At 50.9% G+C, this 12,500-nt stretch overlaps 1 protein-coding gene across 3 annotated transcripts in view; it reads right to left on the bottom strand.

The window, feature by feature from the left end:
- The window catches only part of LOC113198421 (steryl-sulfatase), an 81,712-nt gene that overhangs the window by 39,132 nt on the left and 30,080 nt on the right, over window positions 1–12,500 (bottom strand). For 2 of the 3 annotated variants that reach the window (XM_077793895.1, XM_026411144.2), the window contains exon 3: window positions 829–969. In XM_077793895.1, coding sequence (XP_077650021.1) covers window positions 829–965 — 137 coding nt within the window. In that variant the 5' untranslated portion in view covers window positions 966–969. Of the gene's footprint in view, window positions 1–828; window positions 970–12,500 lie in introns of those variants that run through there. The other variant, XM_026411146.2, reaches the window with a different exon arrangement.

The raw sequence follows: 12,500 nt of genomic DNA on the forward strand, positions 1-12,500 counted from the left end.
GCTGCAGGGCTGAGAGCAGTCAGGGTCTGGGGTCTATAACCCCCAGGGCTGGAATGTTTTGTTACAGCAGCTCAGGGAGACTCGTACAGTGACGCACCCGCCCTCTGACCAGGGCAATGACCTGAGTGTGGGTGTCCCCAAGTTCTCATGTTCGATTCTGGTGTTGGAGGTGGGGCTCTGGGAAGGGCTGAGGTCACAGGGTGCAGCCCATGAAGGGGACGAGGGTCCTTATAAAAGAGACCCTGAGAGCCCCCTGCCCGTCCCCCACGGAGGACCCAGGAGAAGGTGCCCTCTGGGAGCAGGAAGCAGCCTCAGCTGACCCCGGTCAGCCCCGCCTGGACCTCGGGCTGCAGCCTCAAGGGCTGAGAGCAGGACATGTTTTGCTGATGAGCCCCCCGGGCTGGGGTGTCCTGTCCCTGCAGCCCAGGTGGCCCGGGAGAGTCCAGGTGGGCTGGAGGTGGACAGAGAGCTGGCTGGTGGGTCTTGAAGGGACAATAAAGGTCCCTAAGCTCCGATGAGGTGGCACAGGCTCGGGACCAACTGGAGCCCAGCCTGATGCCCAAGAAAAGACACGGAACGGGCAAAAGGGGGGACAAGGAGGCCGTCGGCAGAGCAAGAGAGCGTCTGGAGGGGCACGCTCCTGGGGTGGCTTTGAGGTCTTGCAAGTCACGCCCAAACTCAGGGACAGTCCACGCCCCGGGGTGCCCCACATGAAGGGACTTCCACATTGCCCTGTGGTCTGAGCTCAGTCCCTCTGAGTCCACCTCTACGGGAGCCCGTTGCCGGTGAACAGCGCCATGTGCCCACACGGGAGCTGCGTGTGCAAACCTGAGGGTCTTGTTCCCATAGCATCCGGGGTCGCCGATGCCAAGGTCGTCCGCCATCAACAGGACGATATTCGGCCTTGACGCCGTGTGGCTCTGGGTTCCCCCCAGAAATAGCAGCAGGAGGAGAGGGGCCCTCATCTTCCTGCAAAAGAGAATGGAAAGACGCTGGTAGCATGGGGTGTGTGTGTGGGGGGGTCCTGTCTTCCCTCTCTGGGACCCTCCGTCCTCCTTCTACAGATTTATAAGAGGCCACACGTATGTCCCACCCACCCCAGAGGACATAGGCTCCAAAGACACGTAGGTCTGAGAAATTGCTGCTCAACAACTTCATTCTGGGGCTGGGGACAGAGGTCAGTTGGTAGGGTGCTTGCCTCCCATGCACAAGGCCCTGGGGAGGAAGGAGGAGGAGGAGGGGGAGGAGGAGGGGGAGGAGGAGATGGAGGAGGAGGAGATGGAGGAGGAGGAGGAGGAGGAGGAGGAGGAGGAGGAGATGGAGGAGGAGATGGAGGAGGAGGAGGAGGAGGAGGAGGAGGAGGAGGAGGAGATGGAGGAGGAGGAGATGGAGGAGAAGGAGGAGATGGAGGAGAAGGAGGAGGAGATGGAGGAGCAGGAGGAGGAGAAGGAGGAGGAGATGGAGGAGCAGGAGGAGGAGAAGGAGGAGGAGGAGGAGGAGGAGGAGGAGGGGGAGGAGGAGGAGGGGGAGGAGGAGGAGGGGGAGGAGGAGGAGGAGAAGGAGAAGGAGGAGGGGGAGGAGGAGGAGGGGAAGGAGCAGGAGGTGGAGGAGGAGGAGGAGAAGGAGGAGATGGAGGAGGAGGAGGAGGAGGAGATGGAGGAGGAGGAGGAGAAGGAGGGAGGAGATGGAGGAGATGGAGGAGGAGGAGGAGGAGGAGGAGGAGGAGATGGAGGAGGAGGAGGAGGAGAAGGAGGAGGAGTAGGAGGAGGGGGAGGAGGAGGAGGGGGAGAAGGAGAAGGAGGAGGGGGAGGAGGAGGAGGGGGAGGAGGAGGAGGAGATGGAGGAGGAGGAGGAGATGGGGGAGGAGTAGGAGGAGGAGGAGGAGGAGGAGGAGGAGGGGGAGGAGGAAGGGGAGGAGGAGGAGGGGGAGGAGGAGGAGGAGAAGGAGGAGGAGGGGGAGGAGGAGGAGCAGAAGGAGGAGATGGAGGAGAAGGAGGAGGAGGAGGAGGAGATGGAGGAGGAGGAGGAGGAGAAGGAGGAGGAGGAGGAGGAGGGAGAGGAGGGGAGGAGGGGGAGGAGGAGGAGAAGGAGAAACAACCAACTTCATTCTCTTTCTCGTGTTTATTTGCAAAACACGCAGTTTCCAAGTGGCCAGCCAAGATCTTTCCTTCCTAACCTGGACCCAAACTGGACACTGTGCTCAGAAAACTATCCCCGAGGCCCGCAGACCTCGCCAACCCAACACCAGCGGAGCCTCCGACCACGCCCCGTCATGTCTCTGTCGGGGGAGTTGGGAGTTTGCACGTTGAGCCCAGGACAAATCTGCAGTGTCGCTCCTTTTCTAAAACAAACTGAGAATTTAAGTTGAGGTGGGATACCCTTAGGCCTCCTGGGTCCTCCACCCGTCAACACTTAAGTTCCCTTGGCTACTCAGGGGGCCTGACCTTGTCCAAGGTGCTAAAGCAGTGTCCTTTGGTCCTGCAGAGGCTAGAAGCCACGGCTGCCTGTCACACAGACCCTACAGCCAAGGTCCATCCGGCTTTTGCATTTTTGAAGTGGATTTTTTTCCCCCCAACCATGTTTGCGCTGCCTTCCCGTTGAGTATTCACGACCCTCCAGAGAGAGGCCGCGAGCCAATTTCCTTGGCAGGTCTCCTGTGAGTCAATAAAGATCGACTCGACTGTTTTACTGAGATTCAGCAAAAAAGCACACACAACACCAAGTGGACGGCAAGGTGATGAGCTACCGTCCTGCAGGCTGTGGGTGGGGGGGGGACAGGCAGCGTCTCTTTTCCGCTGCAGGATGGGCGTCTGGGGATGGATGAGCCAGGGTTGGAGGGAGAATGTTCTATTATACACTGCAGGATGCTTAGATGGGTGAGGGTGCGGGTCCAGGATCAGGTGTCCCCCCCCCAAGTGAGAATAACCATCCCCTGTGACATTGTTATGGTTTAGACATGAAAAAGCTCATGTGTGAGACCATGCAAGAATGTTCAGAGGTGAAGTGATCAGACTATGGGAGCTGAAAACTAAAAAGTGGATTAATCCACTTGAATGGACTCACTGGGTGGTCACTGTAGGCAGATGGGCTGTGGCTGGAGGAGATGGTACTGGGCTGTGCCTTTGGGGTCTCTGTCCTGTCCCTGGTGGGAAGAGCTCTCTCTGCTCCCTGGTGCCCTGTCCTGAGCTGCTCTCCTCCTCCAGGCCCTGCCGCCATTTTGTTCTGCTCCTCTTGGGCCAGAGCCAGGGAGTCGCCCACCAGGGACTGAACATCTGAATCCATGAGCCCCACATAGACTTCTCTTCTTCTAAAAGCTCATGTGTGAGATACTACAAGAACCTTCAGAAGTGAAATGATTGGGTTATAAAGAGGTGTAGACTCATAGTGGATTAATCCACTTGGATGGACTCACTGGGTGGTGACTGCAGCAGGTGGGGTGTGGCTGGAGGAGGGGATCCCTGGGCTGTGCCTTTGGGGTCTCTGTGCTGTCCCTGGTGAGCAGAGCTCTCTCTGCTTCCTGGTGTAACTTAATAGTGGATTAATCCACTTGGATGGACTCACTGGGTGGTGACTGCAGCAGGTGGATGTGGCTGGAGGAGGGGGTCCCTGGGCTGTGCCTTTGGGGTCTCTGTCCTGTCCCTGGTGAGCAGAGCTCTCTCTGCTCCCTGGTGCCCTGTCCTGAGCTGCTCTCCTCCTCCAGGCCCTGCCGCCATCTTGTTCTGCTCCCCTTGGGCCAGAGCCATGGAGTCGGCCAACCGCGGTCTGAATCTCGGAAACCGTGAGCCCCAGATCAACTTTTCCTCCTCTACATTGTCCTTGCGAGGTCTTTTGGTCACAGTAATGAAAAAGCCGAATGAAACATGAGTCTTTAATGTAAAATCTTTTGCCGCCTGAGTTGGGGCGCTATGAGAACTGAGCTTGGAAAGTCCCAACAGAATCATAACTCCTTCCTCACCCACCTGTTGACAAAGAGCGAGAAGAGAGGTCCACCTTGTGAACGGGTTGGTAAGAGACTGGTTTCAACAGATGATGAGTCCACCAAATGGTCACCATCATCCCACCCCGAGAATCACCCTTGAGAGACCATTTTCCATTGCAATCCATCATTTAACTCATGCTGCCTCTGATAAACCCAGACTTCATCCCCATATCCATGAGGGGAGAAAAAAAAAAAAGAATTCCAAGTGCGATCAGCAACACCCATACAAACAGAGCAAGCTTCTGTCTAAACAGCCGGCTGGGTGTGATCTAACCCCAGCAACTCAGGAGGCTGAGGCAGGAGGATCACTAAGATGGAGACCAGCCTCAGCAACTTAGTAAGACCCTGTCTCAAAATAGCAAAATGAAAAGGATGGGGACGTAGCTCGGTGCCAAAGTGCCCCTGGGTTAAGTCCCCAGGACCCAAACAAAACACCTCTCCTAACGTCCACACCACGGCAAGCATGAGGTTATAACAGAGGACATCATCCTGTACCTGAACCACTGTCCAAAGACTTCTGCATGACGGTCCTCTGATACCAGGGAATTCATTCTTTATCTGGTAAATCCAGGGGGCCAAATCTCCCTCATCTGGGCAGCGTCTCGCTCCACCACGGCTCTGTCTGAACCCAAATCCGAGCATCCCTACTGCCACCCATGGGTAATGCGGAGCCAGGCTTTACAAATTCTCTCCATCTTCTTATGACCCTTGGGTCCCCTCTCCCTTTGAAATATCTTCCACTTCCATAAAAAAAAAAAAAAGCAGACTCAATTTCCCTCGATATCCTCCCTTGAAAGATAAGCGAGCAAGGAAATAAGTCATGCATACAGCTTTGTGAGTTTTTCCACGATTACTTATTTGATGTTTTTGATTGGCAGCTCCCGCCTGTGAATATTTATGAGACACAACACGCTCTTCTGATGCACGTACGTATCGGGTGACGATCAACCCCAGGACCCCGAGCCTATCCATCCCCCAGAACGTCGATCATTTCTTTCTTACGAGTAGATTCAAAACCCTCGCTAGTAAAATGAGCCCACAATTGAAAGTCGGGTCTGGATGCACCCGGGGTCACCAGCTAGCGGGTTTCATCCGTGAGCTCCAACCCCACTTCTGAATCCCTCTCCTCCCCATCATCCTGAGATGCCGCCTTGACCACACGGGACTCGGTTAGGATAACGGAAATGAAACGTTGCCAGGATGGATCAAGTGGTAGACAGAGGTCACTTGCTGGCGGACCTCATCTATTTTCCGCCACCCAAAGCAAGTCACCAGCAGATCCACCAGATCCATTTCCATTCCCTAAATGCATATGGCGGCCACCCCGGGAAGAAGAGGGTGGGGCAGTCTTGAGGTTGAGTGGGACACAGAACCATCCAACAGCGCTCTGATGGTCCCACCAGGGATTCGCAGGTAGAGACCAGTTCTGAGAACCCCCAGCTCAATTGGGGTCATTCCTCCAGCACCGGATTTGTGCGCTGGCTTTCTTTTATCCTGCCACTTGACTGAACTGGTTTGTTAGTCCAACAGTCTTCTGGGGGGCTTCCTATATAAAGAAGCTCTGTCTTACAAACAAGGATCCGTTAACTTCCTGCTTTCCAATGGACACACCCATTTTCTCCTTTTTTCTTGTCTAATTGCTCTGGCTAGGACTTCTACTAATGCATGATGGATCTAAAAATGACCAGAAGAGGGAATTTGGTGTTTGTGACCTTGCTTTTGGTGTTTCTCCCTGCTCTCCTGGGGGAAAATCTGGCTTCCTGCAGGATGGGACTGGTCTTTCCAATGGAAGGTGTGAATTCAATATGGCGCCCCTGGAGGAACAAGGGCCAAGATTTTTTATGTACAGATTCTGGGCAAAGTCAGGATCAAGAAATAGAAGCCATTGGTCATGAAGGTAGTCCTCGGTCTTGTGTAACACAAGGCGTGTATGAGCATGCACACACACACACACACACGTGCACACACACACACATGCATGCACACACACGTGCATACTCACACAGAGGCAACTAGCATTGTATATGAGGTAATGAAATGTGGCTGTGCTTGCTGGCCTTGGAACCACAAGCCTAGGAAGCCGGGCGCAGTGACGCCCACCTGTAATCCCAGTGGCTCGGGAGGGAGGTTGAGGCCGGAGGATCCCAAGTCAGAGGCCAGCCTCTGCAACTTAGCAAGGCCCTACGCCACGTCATGAAAACCTGTCTCTAAATAAAATCTAAAAAACAAGGTGACATGGAGCCTTGTTGGTATAATCCCACCAGGAGCTTGGTGCCACGGGAGGCAGGCAGGAGAGGGACAGGTTCAATCAAAAGACTTGAGGTACAACCAAATGCATGGGACATACAGAGGGAGCCCAGGATGATGGCCTTGACCTTGCTCCTGAAATTGAACCCCCAAAGGATAAAAGCTCATTAATAATATTAACGTCTGCCTCTCTGAACCCCAGAATGGTCTTGCTCAGCTCCGTGGCACAGCACAGCACTAAGGACACTTCCAAACCGTGCCTGGGGTGGCTATTATTAGGGCGAGGATGTGAGTTATCATCTAGCCCACGTGAGGAAGGTGTGGGAATCGACGTTTGTTAAGAGCCACTTAGAATCTCGCTGCATATAAATGAGCACCACCTGAAGTCACCAGATGACCTTTTCCTTTTTAAAATCAATTTTTCCCTACCAGCAAGCCTTAGGAAAAAAGTGTTTATAAAGATGTTTCGAACGAACAGAGTCAGTTGATGCAAAAGTACTTAAAAATTAAATGGAATACAGCAAAAAAAAAAAAAATTAAATGGAAGTAGACCATTCCAACCTATGAAGAGCACAGCACATTCACAGAAAACCTGCATAATTTTCCCCTTTAAAAATCAAATCATTTTTTTTTTCTGAACACCCTTAATTTGGCATAAGACCCAAGAAAAAAAAATCATTTTTTTTTTTTTGGAGAAATGAGCTATTCCTAAAACACAATCATTATGAAGAAGGGAGACAAAGGAACATTTTCCTAACTGGAGATGCAATTATATTCAATTTGTTCATGAAGAGAAAAATGAACGTGGCGCTGTCATAACGGGGAAACTTCTTTAGGTAAAGAAAATGCAAAGACTCTCGTTCAGCCTGAGCCCTGTGGAATGCACGGGTTTGGGCTTGCAAGATGTGATCCATAAAGAAAGGCAGCCGCGTGCAAAACTGGCAAAAACCCACCTGTAGCCGGCATCGCTACCGACTGACTTCTTCAATGCCTCATCAAACCACTTGTGGTTTTTGTAAGATAAGCGTTCGGGTGTCTCTGCTTCCGCAAACCCCTTCTAATAGGCTATTCAGCCCGAGCGGATACCTGGCTCTTTGTATTTTAAAATATGCTCAGGGACACCTAACTAGATTCTGCCAGAAGACGACTCTCCTGTGGACTGCACCTGGCTTTTCCGCCTCCTCTCGCTGGGTGCACCTCACACAGCCTCGGGACCAAGTGGAGGCGCCGAGACCCCAGGGTCCAGACCCAGTGCCTGCTGTTCAGGTAGCCGGCCACGTTTGCACACGACACTCCATCCTGGTTCCTGCCATTCAACCACAAAAAGGGCCCCTTCCAAGTCTAGAGCCCCGTGATGTCTGCGATTCTTTCATCTGATGGCTTTTCTCGGGTCTCACCGGAACGGACTCCATTACTTTCTAACAAGGAAGGACGGGGGCGGACTCGGTGAAGTATCAGCACCCAGTGAGAAATTCAACAGACAGCGTGCAAAGCAGGGACAAAGGGGTAGGTGACATCCCTTGGTGTTCAGCTGCTGACATGAACGTGCTCCCTGATTTTCGGGGGACAGCTCTGCCTGTCTCGGCGGGCTCTCGTTAGCAGAGATGCACTTGGAGACTGCACCTCTGGAAGACAGGGCTCTGATTGACGCGTAGCACAGACGTGACTGAATCTGTCCCGAGGGCAGATACCTTTCAGCCCAGTGCAGAAGTTGGGGAATTTCTCAAATCAATGGTTCTGTCGCCTCCTAATGACCCAGCCAAGATGGATTCAGACAGGGAGCATGACAATAATATCAAAGGCGACAATATCAGTAACACTGAGCCTTCAGGGAGTGGTGAACCGCCAGCGGAGAGCTACCCATCCTACACACTTCCAAGGACCAATATGGCGGACGTGGTTACCACCTCCATGTCACAGATGGTAGAGCTGAGGCTGAGAGGTGAGATCAAATGCTCAGGATTACAATGGCCAGTGGCAGATGAAATGCAGCTCCCAGCCCAGCTCTGCCTGACTCTGAACCAGCTCCCAGAAAAAAATGGAGGACGCTATGCACCCCCAAATTGGAAAAGATTGGAAAAGATCGTCTGGCTGGACGGAGTCTTCTAATGTACTGTGCATGTGGCTGGGTCGTGTGAATAATGAGCAGCAAATATATGATTCATCGTGTTCATCATGAATAGTTCTTACTGTAAAAAAATTTGGACCGACTGTGCAATTATAAAGGGGAATGGTAGCAAATGAGAAGCCGGATGCTTAGCTGCTGTGGATATCAATCTTGGGGACCCCTGACCACGGTTAGAGCATTCTTTATCTCGGCTATTTGCAAGACGGAAATTCACAAGCATACAGACACTTTCAAAGAAGCTGTACAACAGGTTTGGTGACTCTGCGTGGCATTTTGCTTTCTTTGCTCCTGTTTATGAAATACAACAGATGAAGACTTTTATTCATCACACGATTGATCACTGAATTCTAAGTAAGTGAAAACATGCACTTTTGGCACACTATGGACATAAATTATAAGTGTGTGTGTCTGTTACCACGCACATGTGTGTGCGTATAGATAGAACAGCATATGCCAATCTATACAACTTCCTTTGTTTATGTATAGATAGGCACAGATAGATAGATAGAGCATACATCTAGACATAAGCATAGATTATACACATGTATACATATGGCATCTTATTTCAGTCAGCTTTATCATTGCTGTGACCAAAAGACCTGACAAGTATAATTCTTGAGGAAAAAAAGTTTATTTGGGGGCTCCTGGTATCAGAGGTTCAGTCCATGGTTGGCCGACTCCATGGCTCTGACCCAGGGGGAGGAAGAACAAGATGGCGGCAGGGCCTGGAGGAGGAGAGCAGCTCAGGACAGGGCACCAGGGAGCAGAGAGAGCTCTGCTCACCAGGGACAGGACAGAGACCCCAAAGGCACAGCCCAGGGACCCCCTCCTCCAGCCACACCCCACCTGCTGCAGTCACCACCCAGGGAGTCCATCCAAGTGGATTAATCCACTATGAGTCTACACCTCTTACAACCCAATCATTTCACAAGATGGCAGCAGGGCCTGGAGGAGGAGAGCAGCTTAGGACAGGGCACCAGGGAGCAGAGAGAGCTCTGCTCACCAGGGACAGGACAGAGACCCCAAAGGCACAGCCCAGGGACCCCCTCCTCCAGCCACACCCCACCTGCCTACAGTCACCACCCAGTGAGTCCATTCAAGTGGATTAATCCACTATTAGGTTACACCAGGAAGCAGAGAGAGCTCTGCTCACCAGGGACAGGACAGAGACCCCAAAGGCACAGCCCAGGGACCCCCTCCTCCAGCCACACCCCACCTGCTGCAGTCACCACCCAGTGAGTCCATCCAAGTGGATTAATCCACTATTAGGTTACACCAGGGAGCAGAGAGAGCTCTGCTCACCAGGGACAGGACAGAGACCCCAAAGGCACAGCCCAGGGACCCCCTCCTCCAGCCACACCCCACCTGCTGCCGTCACCACCCAGTGAGTCCATCCAAGTGGATTAATCCACTATTAGGTTGCACCAGGGAGCAGAGAGAGCTCTGCTCACCAGGGACAGGACAGAGACCCCAAAGGCACAGCCCAGGGACCCTCTCCTCCAGCCACACCCCACCTGCTGCAGTCACCACCCAGTGAGTCCATCCAAGTGGATTAATCCACTATTAGGTTACACCAGGGAGCAGAGAGAGCTCTGCTCACCAGGGACAGCACAGAGACCCCCAAGGCACAGCCCAGGGACCCCCTCCTCCAGCCACCCCCCACCTGCTGCAGTCACCACCCAGTGAGTCCATTCAAGTGGATTAATCCACTGATTAGGTCAAGGCTCTCACGACTTGATCATTTCATCTCTGAACATTCTCTTATGAGCTCATATTTGAGCTTTTCTGGATGCTTCATATCTAAACCATAACACACCTGAAACAATTATTTTAAAGGTCAATGCTTCATAAAAGTTAGCATTCCAATGTTTTCACAAATATCACCAAACAAGGAACTCCTGATGTTTTTTTTTTTTAATTTTCCTACTAAATAGTTGAATCTATAACACAGAGTTCTGTGTTTATATTTCACGGCCTCCTTGGAAGGCAAAAGATGATTAGCAGTTCACCCACTCTGTGCATAACAGTTCATAATTATAGTATGCAAATATTTAGTCACAGTATCATACTCCCTAGAAGATATGCAATGTCATGAAGTCTTGATAAAGCATCCGATTGTTAAAGCTGTATTTGTGAAATGAGTGGGTTGCCTTTTAATGCAAGGAGTTATCTTAATGATAAACTGCACAGTTCTTTTTCTCCCTGCTGCAAACCCAAGAGCAAAGTGCATTTTTTCAATGGAATGGCACCCTCCAAAGAAGCAGGCACATTTGTAAATGTGAATAATAAACGTTGGTTATGCCCATAAGCAATTCCATTGCCTTTAGTGTTCTTGTGCTTTGGGAAACTGAATCCTTTGCAAATTTTTTCTTTTTTTCTGAAGTCTGTTCTAGTCTCTGAGTGTGAGTGTGATGCCGCTCAAGCTCAGTGGATTGGGGCTGATTATAGTAAGTGACCACAGTGTGCATTCCTCCTCCAAACACACTTGACGTACACTTGAGGGAGCTCAATGCTGGCATCCAATGCTGCATCCTCTTGATGCAATTTTGGTCTTAACTACGTAAGCATAATAAAGTGGTTCTTAACAGCATGAACATCTTAACATATTCCCTCAGGGATGGGAAGAGACCACTACATTTAGAACGCTGTTGGTCTTGGAGAAGAGTGGACAGACGGGTCATTGGGATAGGATTATGGAGGAAAGGGTGAGAAGGGGAGGTTTGATGACCTCCTTATTTGGTAAGAGCCAACTACAGAAGGATTTTGTAAGAAAGACACATGTAAGGACGTACTGAAACTTTGACATTGACCACAGAGTGAGCTTGCAACTGCTCCCTTCTCTCTGCCTTTTCCTATGACAGACTCAAGTTTAAAGACAAAAAAAAAAAATTCCCTATGAAGGTCACATCCCCATAGGACCTAAGGGATGCTCAGGTTTGAAGTCATTGGTTAGGGGACGGAATCCCAAGGGGAGGCGTACAGAGAAGATAAGGATCTTGAAGACTGCCTTAAGAGCGATAACGAGCTAAGGGCCACGGGGCCGCCACTGACTTCAGGATCAATTCTCCTTCCTTGGTCGCCATCTCCTCCTCCCTTGTAGCCTCTTCCCTACCCTCTATAGCTATCCATTCTCCTTTTATTCCTTCTGTCCTCTTAGTTCCTTTCCTGTTGAGCAAAGAGATGTGTCTTTCCTTGCATATCCACAATGGCTTCCAACATGACACCTGGCCTTAGGAAACAATAGCAAGATGCATTCAGGAAACAAGTTCTGGGGCAACTTTCCTCTCCTTTGCTAGAGGTATCGGAGGATCAGAGCTAGAAATAATAACACAATGTTACTCCACCTCCGGAGACCGTTTCGGCAAATAGGCATTGCTTGGGGACCTTCTGGGGGGAGGAACAGAGCTTGGGTCCAGACAGAATTGGAATAGTGGAGTCTTCCAGGATGCACTGGCCAAAACACCACAGAAGACCTTCATCTCCTCTGTTTTGGTTAAAGTATGGTTTGTCCCCTCCAAAGGTACTCCCTGTCACTAACCATCAGGGAAAGGCAAATCAAAACCATAGCAAGAGATTACGTCACACCTGTCAAAATGGCTCTTATCCCACAGAGAGAGAGAGAAAGAAATCACAAAGAGAGAGTATTGGAGAGGATGGGGCTGGGGGGAGTCACCTGCTCACTGCTGCTGGGGACGTACAAATGCCCAGCCCCTTTGAAACCAGAGGGGCGGTCCCTTAATAAATTAAAAACAGAATTACCATTGCGTGAGATTTCTCTTAGCATCACGTCCTACAGATTCATCAATATTGTCACAAATGGCAGCCTTTTTGAAGGCTGAATACTATTCTATCATTGGTCACAATTTTTCATCCATTCATCCTTTTTTTTTTTTTTGACAGGCACTCAAGTTGTTTCTTCCTGCACCTTGGCTTTTATGAATAATACGGCACTGAACTTGGGGGCACGGGTGTCTCCATGAGGTGACGATTTCATTTCCTTTGGGTATGTACCCAGGGGAGAGGTGGCGGGGCCCTCGGTAGCTTCTTTCTAGATTCTTTAGCATCCTCCGTATTGTATCCCTTAATAGGAAGATATTTTTTAAGACAAGAAAAGTAACTCAGAAAGGAGTGCGTTGAACGTTTTCC

This window comes from Urocitellus parryii, chromosome X (genome assembly GCF_045843805.1).
Source record: "Urocitellus parryii isolate mUroPar1 chromosome X, mUroPar1.hap1, whole genome shotgun sequence".
NCBI classification, from domain to species: Eukaryota; Metazoa; Chordata; class Mammalia; order Rodentia; family Sciuridae; genus Urocitellus; species Urocitellus parryii.